Raw genomic sequence first — 21,732 nt, forward strand, 5'->3', positions numbered from 1 at the left:
TTAGAAAAGATTGCTGTATGGTGTGGCAGGTGGCAGTTGACGCTAAATAACGAAAAGTGTGAGGTGATCCACATGAGTTCCAAAAGAAATCCGTTGGAATTCGATTACTCGATAAATAGTACAATTCTCAAGGCTGTCAATTCAACTAAGTACCTGGGTGTTAAAATTATGAACAACTTCAGTTGGAAAGACCACATATATAATATTGTGGGGAAGGCGAGCCAAAGGTTGCGTTTCATTGGCAGGACACTTAGAAGATGCAACAAGTCCGCTAAAGAGACAGCTTAAAATACACTCGTTCGTCCTCTGTTAGAATACTGCTGCGCAGTGTGGGATCCTTACCAAATGGGATAGACGGAGGACATCGAAAGGGTGCAAAAAAGGGCAGCTCATTTTGTATTATCACGTAATAGGGGAGAGAGTGTGGCAGATATGATACGTGAGTTGGGATGGACGTCATTAAAGCAAAGATGTGTTTCGTCGCAGCGAGATCTATTTACGAAATTTCAGTCACCAACTTTCTCTTCCGAATGTGAAAATATTTTGTTGAGCCCAACCCACATAGGTAGGAATGATCATCAAAATAAAATAAGAGAAATCAGAGCTCAAACAGAAAGGTTTAGGTGTTTGTTTTTCCCACGCGCTGTTCGGGAGTGGAATGGTAGAAAGATAGTATGATTGTGGTTTGATGAACCCTCTGCCAAGCACTTAAATGTGAATTGCAGAGTAATCATGTAGATGTAGATGTAGAAGTCATGAAGTTAACAAATATAAGTACGCAAACAATACTTTTGACAAAATTGTTAATTACTTTGGAATTAATTAAGGGCTGGCTTTGCTAGCATGTTTTCAAATAGACCCAAATAAATACTTTACAACTACTAGCACTTCATCCTTCAAATGTTTACAAATATTACAGTATTTATATATGTTTATATGTCAACAATAGAATTTAACTCACGAAACAATCATTGATTTCTCCTATAATGAAAGACACTAACTAGGAATAGTTCAAATAAATCAGAAAATCAATTACATACATAAAACTAAGCATAAAATTAGATCTGGTCTTATATTCTTTAAAACTGAGGGTCAACCTTTCTCTATAATGAAAATACAGATTATATTCACCTATGTTAACAGTAATTAGTTAATTTTTTTTTTTTAAAAAAAAAGGAATTTAAGTAGACAGATGGCAAACAAGAGGGGAAGTAAAATTATCCCAGCTTGCTTCGTCACACCTTCTCAACCGTTCCTTCCTTTTTTTTGCCCCTCTACTTGTATAACTGCTGTCTGGTTTCTTTGCAAGTTGGAAAAGCCTTTCGCTCTCTGATTTTACCCCTGCTGCCTTCAGAATGTCAATGAGTATTCCAGTCAACATTGTCAAAAGCCTTCTCCAAGTCATCAAATGCCATAAACGTAGGTTTGCCTTTCCTTAACCTATCTTCTAAGATAAGTCGTAGGATCAGAATTGCCTCACATGTTCCTACATTACTCCAGAATCGAAACTGATCTTCTACCAGTTTTTCCATTCCTATTTAAAGAATTCGTGTCAGTATTTTGCAATCATTACTTATTAAACTGATAGTTCGGTAATTTCCACATCTGTCAGCAACTACTTTCTTTGGAAATAGAATTATTACATTCTTCTTGTAGCCTGAGGTTATTTCACCTTTCTCATACATCTTGCACACCAGATGAAAGAGTTTGTCATGGCTGGCTCTCCCATGGCTATTAGTAGTTCTGACGGAATGTCTTGTACTCACGAGGCCTTATTTCGAGTTAGATCAGTCGGTGCTCTGTCAACTTCTTCTCAAAGTATTGTATCTCCCATCTCGTCTTCATCTACATCCGCTTGCCTTTCTATAATATTGCCTTCAAGATCATCTCCCTCTATATATTCCTTCCACCTTTCAGCTTTCCCTTTTTTGCTTAATATTGATGTTCCATCTGAGCTCTTCATATTAATACAGCTGCTTCTCTATTCTCCATAGGCCTCTTTAACTGTCCTGTAGGCTGTACCTGCCTTTAGCTTACAGGAATATGCTTCTAAATCCTTACACTTGTCCTCTGGCCATTCATGCTTGGCCATTTTGAGGCAAATCATCAATTAAATTAAATATCTCTTGTCTTATCCAAGGATTTCTACCTTGTCTTTTTACCTATTTGATCATCTGCTGCTTTCACTATTATTCTCTTAAAATCATCATTAACATTATTATGTAATATTATGTTCATTATCTGCAGTTTTGTGTTTAAACACCCTTTTTTTGTAAAAATAAACTTTATAATTTTTTTGTATATGAACCATGAACAATGGACCTTACCGTTGGTGGGGAGGCTTGCGTGCCTCAGCGATACAGATGGCCGTACCGTAGGTGCAACCACAACAGAGGGGTATCTGTTGAGAGGCCAGACAAACGTGTGGTTCCTGAAGAGGGGCAGCAGCCTTTTCAGTAGTTACAGGGGCAACAGTCTGGATGATTGACTGATCTGGCCTTGTAACACTAACCAAAATGGCCTTACTGTTCTGGTACTCGACGGCTGAAAGCAAGGGGAAACTACAGCCATAATTTTTCCCGAGGGCATGCAGCTTTACTGTATGGTTAAATAATGATGGCATCCTCTTGGGTAACATATTCCGGAGGTAAAATAGTCCCCCATTCGGATCTCCGGGCGGGGACTACTCAGGAGCACATCGTTATCAGGAGAAAGAAAACTGGCGTTCTACGGATCGGAGTGTGGAATGTCAGATCCATTAATCGGGCAGGTAGGTTAGAAAATTTAAAAAGGGAAATGGATAGGTTAAAGTTAGTTATAGTGGGAATTAGTGAAGTTCGGTGACGGGAGGAACAAGACTTTCGGTCAGGTGAACACAGGGTTATAAATACAAAATCAAATAGGGGTAATGCAGGAGTAGGTTTAATAATGAATAAAAATATAGGAGTGCGGGTAAGCTACTACAAACAGCGTAGCGAATGCATTATTGTGGCCAAGATAGACACGAAGCCCACGCCTACTACAGTAGTACAAGCTTATATGCCAACTAGCTCTGCAGATGATGAAGAAATTGATGAAATGTATGATGAGATAAAAGAATTATTCAGGTAGTGAAGGGAGACAAAAATTTAATAGTCATGGGTGACTGGAATTCGAGAGTAGGAAAAGGGAGAGAAGGAAACATAGTGAGTGAATATGGATTGGGAGAGAGAAATGAAAGAGGAAGCCGTGTGGTAGAATTTTGCACAGAACATAACTTAATCATAGCTAACACTTGGTTCAAGAATCATAAAAGAAGGTTGTATACATGGAAGAATCCTGGAGATACTAGAAGGTATCAGGTAGATTATATAATGGTAAGACAGAGATTTAGGAACCAGGTTTTAAATTGTAAGACATTTCCAAGGGCAGATGTGGACTCTGACCACAATCTATTGGCTATGAACTGTAGATTAAAACTGAAGAAACTGCAAAGAGGTGGGAATTTAAGGAGATGGGACCTGGATAAACTGACTAAACCAGAGGTTGTACAGAGTTTCAGGGAGAGGATAAGGGAACAATTGACAGAAATGGGGGAAATAAATACAGTAGAAGAAGAATGGGTAGCTCTGAGGGATGAAGAAGTGAAGGCGACAGAGGATCAAGAAAGTAAAAAGACAAGGACTGGTAGAAATCCTTAGGTAACAGAAGAAATATTGAATTTAATGGATGAAAGGAGAAAATATAAAAACGCAGTAAATGAAGCAGGCAAAAAGGAATACAAACGTCTCAAAAATGAGATTGACAGGAAGTGCAAAATGGCTAAGCAGGGATGGCTAGAGGACAAATGTAAGGATGTGGAGGCTTATCTCACTAGGAGTAAGATAGATACTGCCTACAGGAAAATTAAAGAGACCTTTGGAGAAAAGAGAGCCACTTGTATGAATATCAAGAGCTCAGATGTAAACCCAGTTCTAAGCAAAGAAGGGAAAGCAGAAAGTTGGAAGGAGTATATAGAAGGTCTATACAAGGGTGATGTACTTGAGGACAATATTATGGAAAAATGGAAGAGGATGTAGATGAAGATGAAATGGGAGATACGATACTGCGTGAAGAGTTTGACAAAGCACTGAAAGTGCCTGTGTCGAAACAAGGCCCCGGGAGTAGACAACATTCCATTGGAACTACTGACGGCCTTGGGAGAGCCAGTCCTGACAAAACTCTACCATCTGCTGAGCAAGATGTATGAGACCGGTGAAATACCCTCAGACTTCAAGAAGAATATAATAATTCCAATCCCAAAGAAAGCAGGTGTTGACAGATGTGAAAATTACCGAACTATCAGTTTAATAAGTCACTGCTGCAAAATAATAACGCAAATTCTTTACAGTCAAATGGAAAAACTGGTAGAAGCCGACCTCAGAGAAGATCAGTTTGGATTCCGCAGAAATATTGGAACACATGAGGCAATGCTGACCCTACGACTTATCTTAGAAAATAGATTAAGGAAAGGCAAACCTACGTTTCTAGCATTTGTAGACTTAGAGAAAGCTTTTGACAATGTTGATTGGAATACTCTCTTTCAAATTCTAAAGATGGCAGGGGTAAAATACAGGGAGCGAAAGGCTATTTACAATTTGTACAGGAACCAGATGGCAGTTATAAGAGTCGAGGGCCATGAAAGGGAGCAGTGGTTGGGAAGGGAGTGAGACAGGGTTGTAGCCTCTCCCCGATGTTATTCAGTCTGTATATTGAGCAAGCAGTGAAGGAAACAAAAGAAAAATTCAGAGTAGGTATTTAAATCCATGGAGAAGAAATAAAAATGTTGAGGTTCGCCGATGACATTGTAATTCTGTCAGAGACAGTAGAGGACTTGGAAGAGCAGTTGAACGGAATGGACAGTGTCTTGAAAGGAGGATATAAGATGAACATCAACAAAACCAAAACAAGGATCAATGTAGTCGAATTAAGTCGGGTGATGCTGAGGGAATTAGATTAGGAAATGAGACACTTAAAGTAGTAAAGGAGTTTTGCTATTTGGGGAGAAAAATAACTGATGATGGTCGAAGTAGAGAGGATGTAAAATGTAGACTGGCAATGGCAAGGAAAGCGTTTCTGAAGAAGAGAAATTTGTTAACATCGAGTATAGATTTAAGTGTCCGGAAGTCGTTTCTGAAAGTATTTGTATGGAGCATAGCCATGTATGGAAGTGAAACATGGACGATAACTAGTTTGGACAAGAAGAGAATAGAAGCTTTTGAAATGTGGTGCTACAGAAGAATGCTGAAGATTAGATAGGTAGATCACATAACTAATGAGGAGGTATTGAATAGAATTGGGGAGAAGAGGAGTTTGTGGCACAACTTGACAAGAAGAAGGAATCGGTTGGTAGGACATGTTGTGAGGCATCAAGAGATCACAAATTTAGCATTGGAGGGCAGCGTGGAGGGTAAAAATCGTAGAGGGAGACCAAGAGATGAATACACTAAGCAGATTCAGAAGGATGTAGGTTGCAGTATGTACTGGGAGATGAAGAAGCTGGCACAGGATAGAGCAGCATGGAGAGGTGCATCAAACCAGTCTCAGGACTGAAGACAACAACAACATATATTTTTGAGTGGAATAAATGCAACCTTTCACATAAAAAACTGATTGTTTTGCTGAAATTGTTGAAATCAATTTTTATGGCTATATAATTAATATAATGGAAGGAAACATTCCACGTGGGAAAAATTATATATAAAAACAAAGATGAGGTGACTTACCGAACAAAAGCGCTGGCAGGTCGATAGACACACAAACAAACACAAACATACACACAAAATTCAAGCTTTCGCAACAAACTGTTGCCTCATCAGGAAAGAGGGAAGGAGAGGGGAAGACGAAAGGAAGTGGGTTTTAAAGGAGAGGGTAAGGAGTCATTCCAATCCCGGGAGCGGAAAGACTTACCTTAGGGGGAAAAAAGGACAGGTATACACTCGCACACACGAGTGTATACCTGTCCTTTTTTCCCCCTAAGGTAAGTCTTTCCGCTCCCGGGATTGGAATGACTCCTTACCCTCTCCTTTAAAACCCACTTCCTTTCGTCTTCCCCTCTCCTTCCCTCTTTCCTGATGAGGCAACAGTTTGTTGCGAAAGCTTGAATTTTGTGTGTATGTTTGTGTTTGTTTGTGTGTCTATCGACCTGCCAGCGCTTTTGTTCGGTAAGTCACCTCATCTTTGTTTTTATGGCTATATAAATATATTGGTCTGTCAGACTGCATCTGGGACAAAGTGTGAAAGAAAATGACCTGGGAAGCTAAGGGTTGATATGATTTATTGTGTTTGTTAGACATTTCATTTTAGATTAATAGCCCTTTTCATTTCATCTGAAAGTCATTGTCTTGTTCTAAAGATGATTAAAGGCTGATAACAAGTTTCTCCAGTTTTCTAACTTCTTCTTCTTCTTCTTCTTCTTCTCAGTTATCGAGTTGAGCCTCTATAGACTGCGTGGTAACAACCAATTTCATTTTAGTGTCTAAGTCTTGTTCTTGTTCCCGCTTTGACTTTCCTGCCAGTATCTTCTGAGCCCACCAAAAAATGCCTGTTTATGGTCTTCGGACAAAGGTCCTCCCCGCCTTTGAACGTTGATGCCATTTTAAATTCTTGGTAGTTGTTCATCAATCTTCTAAGTTTGTTCCTGTCAGGAATTTCTCTCTTCTTCAAGAAACCAGTTTTCTAACACATTTACAGCAAACGATTTTCTCATTTGCAAACCAACTTGGCAAGTCATTAGTTTCCCACAACCAAATAAAATACTGACTTAGGGCTCAGAATCCAGTATTGGTTTCTGAAGGACAAGTTTTACGCCTCTGGATGCAGCATAAATATATGTATACAGTATCGATACACGCACGATAAGTTTTACTGCAAACTTGTTCAAATACAACAAAAGTTTGGAAGTTGATATAATTTAATGTTATTTTCTCCTATCTTTCATGAAATTGTCAATTTTTACGCAGAACATTAGACTATTGTAGCAGTTAGTTCATAGTTCCTCACTTAACCCTTCCACTAGTGCCGCAAGTCAAATATCATACAATTGTTCAAGCAATGTTGATACTGTATCGACCACTTCAGTGCTTTCAAAGATCTCGAGCCTATTTGATTGCAAGTATTGTCTGATATGCCCTACCCTCCAGGATTGTTCAAAGTAAATTTGTAGGAAACTTAAAAGCCAAACCTTCATCTGTAAATATAAGACAACCCCTATATTAATCTACTGAACAATGTACAAATGTTGATCTCAGCAGCAATAGTTTGATCTGCAAATAAAAGACGGCCCCATATTTTTCTAATGATAAATGTGGGAAAAACCTTGTTTTATAATCGGATAAATATGGTACACTCGCACAAGTTAAGAGAGAGGCAAAGCTGGGCATAATGAGGTGGAAATTAACAAGATGCTAGAGGCACACAAAAATTCAAGACCAAAAAAAGTAATAATAGTAACAGCATTTGACTTGACTGATAAACTAGAACAGTTGATATTTTCCTTGCTACAAGGTAAACAGATGCTATGCTATATTTTTTTCTTTGTGTCTTTCTTTTACTGTGCTGCTGTATCTTCCTTGATAAAGAATCCTCTGTGAGTTTCCCAATCATTACTATATATTTGAATTGTTAACTGCCCTTTCTACCAATACATAACTCTTCTGGTTATCACATCACTTCTATCATTAGGTTTGTGCATAAGTTCATAGCATTTTTGTTTTGCATGTGTGTTTTCTGGTTGCTTTGGAGTTATTTATTGATTGCCATTTTTTATTTGTAGTTCACTGTTGCTACTTGAGTTTACTTACTATCATTTTGTCTTTGAAGATAGTGAGTGGAGCTGTGAACACAAAAAAATGGAGTGCTAGATGAAGTAGGTTTAATACTGAATAAAAAAATAGTAACTCGGGTAAGCTACTATGAACATCATAGTGGACACATTATTGTAGCAAAAACAGACACAAAGCCTATGCCTACCACAGTAGTACGAGTCTATATGCCAACTAGCTTCGCAGATGATGACAAGATGAAGAAATGTATAATGTGATAAAGGAAATTATTCAGATAGTTAAGGGAGACAAAAATTTAATAGTGACGGGGGACTGGAATTTGATAGTAGGAGAAGGAAAAGTAGTAAATGAATATGGACTTGGGGTAAGGAATGAAAGAGGAAGCCACCTGACAGAATTCTGCACAGAGCATAACTTAATCATAGCTAACACTTGGTTTAAGAATCATGAAAGAAGGTTGCATGTGTGGAAGAGGCCTGGAGACAATGGAAGGTTTCAGATAGATTATATTATGGTAAGACAGAAATTTAGGAACCACGTTTTAAATTGTAAGACATTTCCTGGAGCAGGTGTGGATTCTGATGATAATTTATTGGTTATGAACTGTAGATTAAAACTAAAGAAACTGCAGAAAGGTAGGAACTTAAGGAGATGGAACCTCGATAAACTGAAAGAACCACGGGTTGTAGACAGTTTCAGAGAGAGCAGTAGGGAACGACTGACAAGAATAGCAGAAACAAATACAGTAGAAGAAGAATGGGTAGCTCTGAGGCAGCAGAGGATCAAGTAGCTAAAACAACGAGGGCTTGTAGAAATCCTTGGGTAACAGAATAAATAGTGAATTTAATTGATGAAAGGAGAAAATATAAAAATGCAGTAAATGAAGCAGACGAAAAGGAATACAAACGTCTCAAAAATGAGATCAACAGGAAGTGCAAAATGGCTAAGCAGAAATGGCTATAGGACAAATATAAGGATGTAGAAGCATATATACTGCCTACAGGGAAATTAAAGAGACCTTTGGAGAAAAGAGAACCAACTGCATGAATATCATGAGCTCAGATGGAAACCCATTTCTAAGCAAAGAAGGGAAAGCAGAAAGATGGAAGGAGAATATAAAGGGTCTATACAGGGGAGATGTACTTGAGGGCATTGTTATGGAAATTGAAGAGGACATAGATGAAGACGAGATGGAAGATGTGATACTGAGAGAAGAAATTGACAGAGCACTGAAAGGAGTGAATAATTTGACAGAGCACTGAAAGATCTAAGTCGACACAAGGTTCTGGGAGTAGACAACATTCCATTAGAACAACTGATAGCCTTGGAGAGCCAGCCATGCCAAAACTCTCCCATCTGGTGAACAACATGTATGAGACGGGTGAAGTATCCTCAGACTTCAAGAAGAATATAATAATTCCAATCCCAAACAGAGCAGGTGTTGACAGGTGGTAAAATTAACAAACCATCAGTTTAATAAGTCATGGTTGAAAAATACTAAAACGAATTCTTTACAGACGAATGGAAAAACTGGTACAAGCCGACCTCGAGGAAGATCACTTTGGATTCCGTAGACTTACATTAGAAGATGGGTTAAGGAAAGGCAAACCTACATTTCTAGCATTTTCTAGACTTAGAGATAGCTTTTGACAATGTTGACTGGAATACACTCTTTCAAATTCTGAAGGTGGCAGGTGTAAAATACAGGGAGCAAAAGGCTATCTAAAATTTGTATAGAAACCAGATGGCAGTTATAAGAGTCCCACAGGAACTTACCTAGGGTTACCAGATGCCTGGTAATTCCCGGACATGCCCTACATTTTAATCATTTGTCCGTCATCTGGTGGGAATTTTTGAAAAGTCTCTAATATCCTACATTTTCAGAAATAAACAGTGATCATTAGAAATGATCTGGCATCTGTGAAAATAGAAACGAATAATTGGTTATTAGCAGCAACTGCAAGTTGGTATGGCAACACAGCTACAGTGATACAGCATATACATTCCATAGTAATAAAGAACAATAGATGTGGCTACACAGCATTTGAACTCTGGGTTAATATGGACTTTGGTGTCGGCGGTGCCTGCGTGCCGTGCAGATGTTGGTAACGGTGCGATGAATGGCGGGAAATTGAGACATCAAATCATAATACAGATGTGAAGAACCAATGACTTGATTTTCTCTCTCTTCCATTTGCAGTTTGGTTATTGAAGATTAAGATTGAGGAAAGTCAACAGTTAATTCACAGTACTTTTTACAAGCCGAAATGCTGAAACGAAAATGCAAATATATTAAGACGGAAACGTTTCTCTTGTAGGTGCACAAGATTTGGAAGTACACCTGTCTTCCAAGAAACGTAAAACATCTCAAAATTCTGCCAGTACTTCAGATATTAAAGGTTTCTTTGCTTTCTTTGCTCAGCCCACACAGTCAGCATATCATTTTAGCGCTGCAGAAGCAACACTTGCATTTCATGTTGTTAATCACCAAGCATCATACAAATCCGTGGAGTGCATGATGAAGCTAAACACAAAACTACACAGCAATTCTCAAATTGCAAAGAAAGTTTCGTGCGCAAGAACAATGACCAAAGTGATTATTAATAAAGTCTTTGCACCACATTCTGTTGATGTGGTGATACAACGTCTAAAAGAAATTTCTTTTTTGGGGGTTAGTACCGACAGCAGTAATCATGGTTCCCAGAAAGTATTCCCTATTTTAATACAATATTTTGACCTTAAAGCTGACAGTATGCAGACACAGGTAATCGAAATTAAAACTACATAAAATGAAAGTGCAGAAACAATATCATCAAATGTTCAAGACACTTTAGTAGGGGTAGGAATAGAAAAGAAATGTGTTGCATTTGGTGCTGACAATACGATAACAAATTTTGGTGTTATAAGTCGACCAGAGGGCAAAAATGTATTCACCAAACTATAGTCCTATAGTAATGAAAATTTAGTTGGAGTGGGTTGCCCAGCTCACATTCTTAACAATGCCATTCAGCATGGGTCAGATATTTTAAGTGTAGATTTATAGTGTATTGTTTTCAAGCTGTACACTTACTTTTCTACAATACAGTAAGTACACAGGAACTCAAGCATTATTGTGAGTTTGTAGAAATTAGTTACAAAAAGCTTCTTAGTCACAGTAAAACCAGGTGGTTATCTCTGTTCCCTGCACTTGACAGAATAATTGAAATGTATGAGGCTTTAAAATCTTACTTTTTGTCTATACCCAATGCTCCTAAGTTCTAAAGATTTTCTTTGAAACAGTTTGAGTAAGGCTCATTTATATCACTTACAATCATTGATGTCTGTGTTCCACCATTGGATACAACAACTTGAAAGTGAACAAACATCCATTGTTGAGATGGTCACAATTTTAGATAATGTGTGTTGTCTTCTCAAGAATAGATTAGAGAGTAATTTCATGTCACTAAAGATGAAAAAGTCTTGATACGTGCTAGGGAGGAGGGCCTTGATAAAGAAGCTGACAATTTTGAGCAGGAGGCGGTTTCATTGAATGGCGAATGTCTGGGCTATTTAGGTAAATGGTGTGTGTCCTTTTCAGAACTCGGTTGTTTTAGGTGGTTAAATTTAAATGATAAAGTATGCATGGATGATGTACAAAAGTGTATACAGCTCGTGAGTGATAAAGGAATTGTAATAGATGATGTCAAATGTTGTGATGAGATATGTAATGTGAACCAGTTTTTGCAGCATCATAGCTCTGAACTTGAGAAATTGCCCTGTAATGATAAGTGGATTAGATATTTTAGTGGTAGCAAGCATGAGGACTGCCATTCTGAACTGTTGAAACTAATTCAGTATTTTTTTACTATTCCTGCACATAATGTTAATGTTGAAAGAGTATTTTCACTCTTAACAGCACAGTGGACAGATGAAAGGAACAGATCATCTGTTGATTCAGTCAAAGGTATCGTTTTTGTGAAGTATAATTTTAAAAACTTCAGTTGTTTGGAATTTTTTGATTATATTTCAAACAAACTAAATGTTTTGCACAGGGTTACTTCTTCAGAGAAATATAACTGGCTGCTGTTGATTATCATATTTAACATTGTATGAGTCAGATTTTAAAAAAATTAATGTATATGCCTGTGGATATTATAAATAGCATTTAAATTTGAAATTAAAACAATTTTTTTCATTGAGCAATAATGTCCTACATTTTTGACAAATGTCCTACGTTTTTTCACCAATGTGTCCTAAATTTCCATTAGATAAAACTGGTAACCCTAAACTTACCACCACCTACCACAGTTATAATAGTTGAGGGGCACAAAAGGGAGGCAGTGGTTGAGAAGGGAGTGAGACAGGGTTGCAGCCTGTCCCCAATGTTATTCAATCTGTATATTGAGCAAGCAGTAAAGAAAACAAAAGAAAACATTGGAGTAGGAATTAAAATCCTTGGAGAAGCAATAAAACCTCTGAGGTTTACCGACGACATTTAATTCTGTCAGAGAGAGCAAAGGACCTGGAACAGCAGCTGAACGGAATGGGCAGTATCTTGAAAGAAGGATATAAGATGAACATCAACAAAAGGAAAATGAGGAAAATGGAATGTAGTCGAATTGAGTCAGGTGATGCGGAGGGAATTAGATTAGGAAATGAGACACTTAAAGTAGTAAATGAGTTCTGCTATTTGGGGAGCAAAATAACTGACGATGGTTGAAGTGGAGAGGATACAAAATGTAGACTGGATACGGCAAGGAAAGTGTTTCTGAAAAAGAGAAATTTGTTAACATCGGGTATGGATTTAAGTGTCACGAAGTCTTTTCTGAAAGTACTTGTATGGAGGCATTAAGGGATCACGAATTTAGTATTGGAGGGAAGCATGGAGGGTAAAAATCATAGAGGGAGACCAAGAGATTAATACACTAAGCAGATTCAGAAGGATGTAGGTTGCAGTAGTTATTCGGAGATGAAGAGGCTTGCACAGGATAGAATAGCATGGAGAGCTGCATCAAACCAGTCTCTGGACTGAAAACCATGACAACAAGTGGAGAAATCAAAACATTTCCAACATATTCTTCTGTATGAGTTCAATAGAAGGGTGGCAGCAGCAGAGGCAGCCAGAAACATTTGTGCCATGTTTGGGGATAACACCACTGGACAGAGTATGGCAAGAAAATGGGTTTCTTATTTTAAGGAGGATCTTTTGACATTCGTGACCCCTCACATTCACATTCAGGAAGGCCTTCGGGGCGTAATGAAGGTCACTTAAACGCATTAATCCATAATTATCCATGTCAGCTGTGCTCGAGAAAATGTGTTGAACTGTGATAATTCCATTGTGTGACATTTGCAAGCAATGTGGAAGGTTGTAATATTGAATGCATGGGCACTGCATGCTCCAAGCCAAAATCACAAAAATCAGTGGGTAGCCACATATGTATCTCTGCTTGATCATCATCAAATTGCTTGTGAATAGCACTGATCATTCCTAGTCTGTATTGCTACTGGTGATGAGAAATGGTGTCTTTAAGCTAAAATAAGGAAACGAAAAGAATCGCTGAGCCCAAACAAAGCATCAACTCCCTGTACAAAGACCTGCACACATCCACAAGATGATATTATGCATCTGGTGGTACAGCACCATTGTGGTGTACTACGAATTGCCTCCCTGTGATGTAACCATCAACTGCCGAAATTTATTGTCAACAACTGAGATATCTTGCACACACAGTCCAAGAACAATGACCAGGAAGACTGTGTGAAATGATGTTACCATGTGCTAAGGCCCACCTGCAGTTAGCTAGACTGACAAAATACAATATACAAGAGTTGGGTTGGCAAGTCATTCCACACACACTTTATTCATCTGATCTTCCCCACTCAGATTTTCACCTTTTCTGCTCTCTATCAAACAACATTCAAGGAACTTGCTTTCTGAATGAAAATGCCATCTGAACATGGCTCGACAAGTTTTTCACCTCAGAAACATGTGATTTCTGCAGGAGCGGAATCAAAATGTCACTCCACTTTTATCAGACTGTTGAAAATAGTGAAGGAGAATATATGGCAATATTATGAAAAGGACAGATTGCGACTCACCATATAGCGGAGATGTTGAGTCACAGATAGGCATGACAGAAAGACTGTTAAACAAGTAAACTTTCGGCTAAAAGGCCTTCTTCCGAATTAGACAAAATACACACACACACACACACACACACACACACACACACACAAAAGTAACTCACACACGATACTGAAGGAGAATAGTTGGCAATATTATGAAAAGGACAGATTCTTATCACCATATAGCGGAGGACAGATTGCGACTCACCATATAGCGGAGATGTTGAGTCACAGATAGGCACAACAAAAAGACCGTTAAACAAGTAAGCTTTTGGCTAAAAGGTCTGGTTCCAAATTAGACACAATAAATACACACACACACACACACACACACACACACACACACAAAAGTAACTCACACACGTATGACCACTGTCTCTGGCTGCCGAGGTCACAGTGCGAGCAGCAGGAGAAGCAATCTGGAGGTGGGAGTAAGGAGGAGGCCGGGGTAGTAAGGGGGAGGGATAAAAGGGTAGTGGTGGAGGACCGTAAAGTGCTGCTTCTGGGAGCATACAGGGGTAAGGTGGAGAGTGGGTCAGGCAGCTAGGTGCAGTTCTGACGTTGGACGGAGGGGGACGGAAGTAAATGGACTGTGAGTGCATTGGTGGAATAAAGGGAGTGTAGTGCTGGACTGGGAATGGAGAAGGCGGTAGGCGGGTGAAAGACAATGACTAACAAAGGTTGAGGCCAGGAGGTTACGGGACCATAGGTTGTACTGCAAGGAGAGCTCCCACCTGTGCAATTCAGAAAAGCTGGTGTTGGCAAGAGGGATCCAGAGAGCACAGGCTGTGAAGCAGTCACTTGCTGCAACGAGAAATATGAATCACAGTAGCACACTGTCATTCTGCAATGAATTAGATTACTTTGACACCTTTATTATAAAAAAACGCATCGCAGATCACTGGTCGACTGTGGCACATGTTGACAGCAGGGCGGCAATCTTCTTGAAGATGCTGCTGCCTTCTTCTGCATCACTCTGCCAAGTGTCTGTCACTTTCCGAACCTCAAGGAACACCTCAGGGAACACTACTGCTACCTACCAACTCCATCACACAACTTTTCAAAATTTTATAGAACTCTTTAGGTTTGCTTTTGAATCACACTCGTACTATATACAATCAGAAGTATTTTGATGGTGATAACATTGTTTTTACTGAGCTATCAAGGAATCTCAAAGTTGGTAAAGGAAAGAAAATTAGAAGACAAACACAGTAGAAAGAGACCTTATCTCGACTACAGTAAGCAGGTTTAAATTGATGTAGGTTGCGGAAGTTATGCAGAGATGAAGTGGCTGGCACTTGATAGAGCGGTATATTATTGTGGAGGGCTGTACCAAATCAGTCTTCAGATTTTAGACAGCAACAGCAACGTTGTCTCAGAAAAAAAAAGAGTAGTAGCTTTTAGACACTGTTCCCCAACAATTATGATTCGTGTGTCCTGGAAAATGCATGACAATGTCCAGGGTCTATAGTTGACACAGTAGAGAAAGTATCTTTTAGCTAAAAAAATATAGCATATTTCTTAGGGAACAAAGTTACTTTATATCAAGAATCCAGAGAAGAGGTGTGTCAAGCATCACACTGACAAGTTTCTCATGTGACACAAGAATAGCAGAGAATTTAATAACTTCAAGTAAACAAGTGGTATGAGTTGTTGAATTTTTCCAGCAGATGAATCTCACCCTCAATAACAAGAATACGGCTGCTATGAAAATCTTAAGTCATTAGTGGGAATTTGGGTACTTACTTCTGATCACTCAGTCTGAGAAATTGTGAAATATTCATACAAGTGGAGGACTCACTACAGCATGCACACAGCTGCCCAAAAATATACTATTATAAAGCCACTTTCTGCTGAATTATATATTACAAGCCATTGCTCACATTAGGTCCATACAAACATGCACTATTGAAATTATAGTTTACCAATGATTTAAGTTTCAGACTCGGTCGGCGACAGATTATATATTTTCCTCTGACACGCTGGGAGCCTCTGAAGCTGTACACACTGGACTAACATGAAAAATACATAAATAGCTCATTAACCTGCATAACATCAGTCTATTTTCTGTATGTATAATTATATTCTTAATTCTGTATAAATATTAGGAAATCAAAAAAAGTTGCTGACAGAAACCTGAGTTCATACTGCTAGTATGAAATAGGTAAATTCTACACACAATGGATGGCAGATACATTTGTCTAGCTGAATTACTGACTTCCCTCACCTTTAGCAGCTGCCAAGCTTCATCAGCATTTTCATTGTATGCACCATAGCGTCTAGTTGCATACTGAGAAAACCTACAAGAAGAATATACAGAAAATATAAGAAAACCATGTGCAGAATACTTCATAATTACATATACTGCCAGAACTGAACACAAAAATACCGAGTCAATCACAAGTTGGATTTCAGAATAACTCTTCAAGCAAGATGTCCTTTTACACATTCTTAAATCAAGTAATAACCTTTTTGGTGGTAAAAAAAATCTAAAATCCATTGTAATTTTATCATCATCATCAGATTACTTACGCAAATACGCGCGCACGCACGCGCGCCCACACACACACACACACACACACACACACACACACACACACACACACACACACACAGTGAGCCAAACTATTATGACCACTGCCCACCGTGATGCTGAATACCACCTGGTGCAGCTTCATGCATGTGAAATGATAAGGAAAGGTTATAAGCAGGGGTGAGAAGAGTGAGGGAATCTTTCTAGGGATGATATGGGTTCCAAAAGGCAAAATTCACTGGCCTAAGCAACTTTGAGAAAGGACATACTGTTATAGCGGAGAACCTTGGAGCAGGCATCTCAGAAACAGTGAAGCTTTTCACTGTTGCATAGAGCCTAAAGACCTTAACAAATTAGTCATTTTGATTTACAGAATTCCAGAAAGGGTTTTAGTCACACCATTTCTCTCTAAATTCCAGTGCTTGCTACATAAACGAAACAAAACAGACAGAAGAAATAAATGGTAACAGGAGCCGATTTTAATATAAACATTGCAAATGGCAATAAAGAATCGACAAAATTTATTGGTTCAGTTAAAAAGTCTGCTTTTAAACTAAATTTTTTGGAGTTAACCCGAGAAAATATTCACTCTGCGGCATGCACTGATAACACTGTAACAAAGTAATACATCGCAAATGTATGTAAACTCTGTCTAGACTCAGACTTTCTGATCACTAAGCCTTGTCTGTCTCACTGCCAAAACATGATAAACAAAATGCAAAAAAAACTTACATTAAAATAAGTTTCAGTAAAACAAATATATTGAAATATTCTATGAGACACTAAGCAAAGTTAAATAGTCTCTCGGGGATGGTGATTAAACAACTGGAAACTTTAGTAAATTGTTAAACATTTTTCTTTCTACATCTACATTGATACTCCGCAAGCCACCCAACGGTGTGTGTGTGTTGGAGTATTTAATGAATCTTTCCCACCAAGATCATATTTCAATAAAAGATCAAGTAAGATATGATGGATAACACCAGGAATAAGAATTTCCAGTGAGAGGAAAAGGAAGCTACAACAATCAGCTGAAGTGCAACAAAGATTCTGATTCTGTAAAATATGTTAGGAACTATAAAACTATTTTTAAAAAAGTTGTGAAAGCTTCAAAACAGATGGCAAATGGTAAAATCATTCTAGCACAAAATAAATACATAAAACAAGGGCAGTCTGGTCTGTAGTTAAGTCTGAATCAGATGTCAAAAATTACAGGCAAGACGTTTCAAATAACAAACTTAAGGAAAAATCTGTTGTAAATCCAGCTCAAATACCTGAGTGCTTCAATGAGTACTTCATAAGTGTATCAAAATCTGATTTAGATGAAGCAAAGTGAGCAGAAAGTAAATAGTTTTGGGTTGAAAGGCAATATTAGTTAATGTCTTAAAAAATTCAACAGTGTCTCAAAAACATTTGTTGACAATGTCATACTCTCCTTAAAAAACAAATACCCTGCAGGCTTGGATGGGATACCCACCAAAGCAATTAAAAAAGTTTACAACATAATAGCTCATCCTCTCTCTCTCATAATAAACAAATTGTTCGAGGAAGGTTACGTCTGTAATCGTCTTGAAATATGCAGAAGTAAAACCATAGTTTAAAAAAGGTTCAAAATATTACATGAGAAATTATCTTCCCATTTCTATATTCCCAATCATATCAAAAATATTTGAAAACATTGCAGCTCTACAGAAACAAAGCTTCATCACACAGTATGGTATCATTTCAAGTAACCAATCTGACTTCCAACCAGGTAAAAACACAGTTGATGAAATAAATGAGTTTGTTGGAAAAATTACTTCATGGCTAGATAGGAAAGCTAAAGTTGCAGGAATATTCTGTGATCTTACAAAACCATCTGACTCTGTAAACTCAACAGGTATGGAATAAGAGATATTGCTTTGAAATGGTTTGAATCATATCTCATGAAGAGGAAACAAAGGGTAATAAGTACATCAAATGGAGCAGATTACTTCTCAGAGTGAAAAACTGTGTCACGAGGTGTTCCTCAAGGCTCAATTCTTGGACCAATTCTATTCCTGTTCTACGTAAATGACTTGCCTCTTAATATAAATACTCATGTAACCTTGTTTGCAGATGATACTTCTGCACTAATCAAAAACAAAACTTCTGACAATATACCACAGAGTGTCATGAACACTTTAAGTAACTTGGAAACATGGTTCAACCTAAATGGCTTAAGGCTAAACATCTCAAAAACTCATATGATGAGTTTTAAAACTAATCAATCAAACACTGAAGAAATCTGTATTACTCACAATAATCAAAAAATGGGAGAACTTGACTCAGTCAGATTCTCTGGAATAAACTTAGACAGAAATTTTAGTTGGAGTTCACATATAGAATATCTAGCAAATAAATCAAACAGACTTGCATTTACAATGGAAATTTTAGCCAGTGCCACTCATATGGACACCAGGAAATTAGCATACTATTGCTACTTTGAATCTGTTGTCAGATATGGCACAATTTTTTGGGGAAGCTCAGGAAATGTTACAAGAATTTTAAAGTTGCAAAAAATAATCATTTGTAAATATCCAGTGCACAGCCAAGGGCAACACATCAAAGACCTAAAAACATTAACTGTTCCCTCTTTACACATCTTTGAGGTGTTTCTTTTCCTACACAGCAGAGCTGATCTATTAAAAACAACATTTTGAACACTCATACAACATGATATAAAACTCACAAGAAAATAAAAGTGCCTGACACAATGAATATGAAGCTATAAATTTTAAGCTTTCTAATTGAAAGGCGCTACTACTCAGTGGAAGTTTTCTGAGGGACGAAGTGGTTCTCTGAGCTGGATCCCTAAAATGGATTAAAAATTATAGTGGATGTAAATTATGAAATAGTGTTAGAAAGAACCTTCTATAAATTCCTCAATAAGTAGTGTTGTAAGTGTGATAAAATTTCAAATAAGTGAATTGTAACCTTGACATGTCTCCTGTACATCAGACTTATGTTCTGGAATTTTGAATGTTATGAGATGAATAAAACACATTACACATTTCACATTTCTGTTCACATGCTACTGTCATGAGCACCTATGGGAAGTGGTTGAAGTGTAGTCAAACCATGAGTAGGGGCATCATCCTGGCCAACAGCTGCTCGAAACACAGACTGCGCCTAATACGCAGGCTGCTGGAGGCTGTATCACACTATGCAGGACATTCATCTGGGCTTCCGTGGAACCTGTGGTAGTAACTGAATGTACCATGATAACTGTGAACTACATGAACATTATTGCAGACCACTTGCATTGCTACAGCAATGATATCTTCCCTGATGGCAACAGTATCTTGTAGCAGGTTAACAGTCAGTGCCACAAGGCCAAAATCGTGCACTGTAGCCTGAGCAGCATGACAGTGAAATCACATCACCAAATTGCCCGATCTGAAGCTGACAGAACACATCTGAGACGCCACTTGGAGCCAGATCCACGCCCGCAAACCACCATCCCAGTATTTACAAGAATTGCAAGACCTGTGCACAGACATCTGGTGACCTGGTGCCACTATCAAGGACTTCTCAAATCCATGCCACACAGAATTGCTGCTGTATTGCATTCCAGAGATGGACCAACATACCATTAAGCATGTGATCGTATTGTTTTAGCTCCTTATATTTAAGAAGACATAGAATCAAAACAATTAAATAAAAAGGTTTAAAATGGTCTCACACACAAAGTATGAATGTGCTCTCCCACATGGTGAAGCACTGACAACCAGCATGGCAGCCAACTCTATGGATATTACTTTACAATACACAATGTTTTAATGTTTCTAATGACATATTTGGTATGCCTGCTGTTGACTGATCTATTATCAATATCTGGAGATCTAACCTTCTGAAGATTGATTATCTAGTGGCCAATAGAAGGATCTCGGTCTTCCAACTGTATGGTGGGACGCAAGAGTTTGACATGTCTTCTGTGTTATATTTTGAGTCATGGCATGGGTGTAAACAACCATGTTTTCCTGTCTGCTTAATCCAAATATAGTCTTGGAAGTATGTTTACAGTATGTCACAGTAAAAACTATCCAGGCATCAACATGCTGTGAAATGAAGAACTGGGAATAAAAAAAATTAGTGTCATCTAACATACACTTTTATCTCAAGCCAAATCTGCTTTAAGTAACCCAGGTCCACACTGAACTCAGTGCCTGTTCCCCTGGTCAATATAAACTGGAGCCAACAAAATTAAGAGGTAAGTACTCGCTTTTTATGAGTGGTTGAGACTAAAATGAGGTGTACTGCAATGGATACTGGGAGCTTGTATGTTTTTTTTAATATGACAAAAAAGCAACACAGTCTCGTTCTGCAGTATATATGTCTTTTACATATCTTGATAACCATTCTCATGGTAGTGTTTAGTCGATTATATTGGAAAGAAAGCCAGATAGTCATACAGAGAATAGTGGGAGAAATAATTCTTCCTTTATCCTCTGCTACTCACAGCACTGAATAATGATGTTAATTATTATTCTAATTTCACCCATTATACCAGTAAATCTCTTGAGGGGTCATTGGCCCTTGGAGCGGCTGGAACTGCACTACAGTGTTACAAAAGGTACTGTTGTTGTTATATCTGTAAGAATGGTAGTGGCTGGACATGAAACACTAGCAGCCTGGAGTTTTTCTACCAATTCAAAACTGTGAAAAGTTTTACCTAAGGCACATCCGCATATATATTCTACAGGATGCTCGAAATTGAATTTCTTTACTGTGGCTTGACTCAGCTATGAAAATGTGCAATGGATAGATACAGTAGTAACAAGAGCAAAATACTGAAAATCAAGGTAAAGGTGGCCTGCAGTAAAACTGCATGAAATCTACTAATTTCTGCATTTTCTCCACGTGCATCTCCTGAAATTACCAAAATTTGAATTATTGACACACTCCTCTATTTTTCCAGTCACAGTTTACTAGTAAATTGTTGGCTTTTTGAAGATTACTCTTCACACTACCTTTAACAGCAATGCTGTGATTAAGCCTTTTCTCTGCAGTACCCAATCTTCCATGAGTACTAGGCCAGCAAGGTATGCAGAAGAACTTCTGTGGCGTTTGGAAAGAAGGTAAGGTGCTGGTGGAAGTAAAGCTGTGAGAATGGGTCATGAGTCATGCTTGAGTAGCTCAGTTGGCACAAGCACTGCCCACGAAAGAAAATGTTCTGGCATCAGGTCCTGGTCCAGCACGCAATTTTAATATTCCTGGAAGGTCCAAGTCCAATGGAAGCTGTAGCATTGCTATAGATATTCTTCAGTA

General features: G+C 38.2%; 1 protein-coding gene across 5 annotated transcripts in view; it reads right to left on the reverse strand.

Moving 5' to 3' along the window:
* Positions 1-21,732, reverse strand: part of LOC124798133 (alpha-N-acetylglucosaminidase) — a 366,096-nt gene that overhangs the window by 151,728 nt on the left and 192,636 nt on the right. For 3 of the 5 annotated variants that reach the window (XM_047261401.1, XM_047261400.1, XM_047261399.1), the window contains exon 12: positions 16,138-16,210. In XM_047261401.1, the coding sequence (XP_047117357.1) occupies positions 16,138-16,210 (73 nt within the window). Of the gene's footprint in view, positions 1-15,835; positions 15,923-16,137; positions 16,211-21,732 lie in introns of all 5 variants that reach the window. The other 2 variants (XM_047261398.1, XM_047261402.1) reach the window with 1 other exon arrangement.

This window comes from Schistocerca piceifrons, chromosome 5, assembly GCF_021461385.2.
Source record: "Schistocerca piceifrons isolate TAMUIC-IGC-003096 chromosome 5, iqSchPice1.1, whole genome shotgun sequence".
Classification (NCBI taxonomy): Eukaryota; Metazoa; Arthropoda; class Insecta; order Orthoptera; family Acrididae; genus Schistocerca; species Schistocerca piceifrons.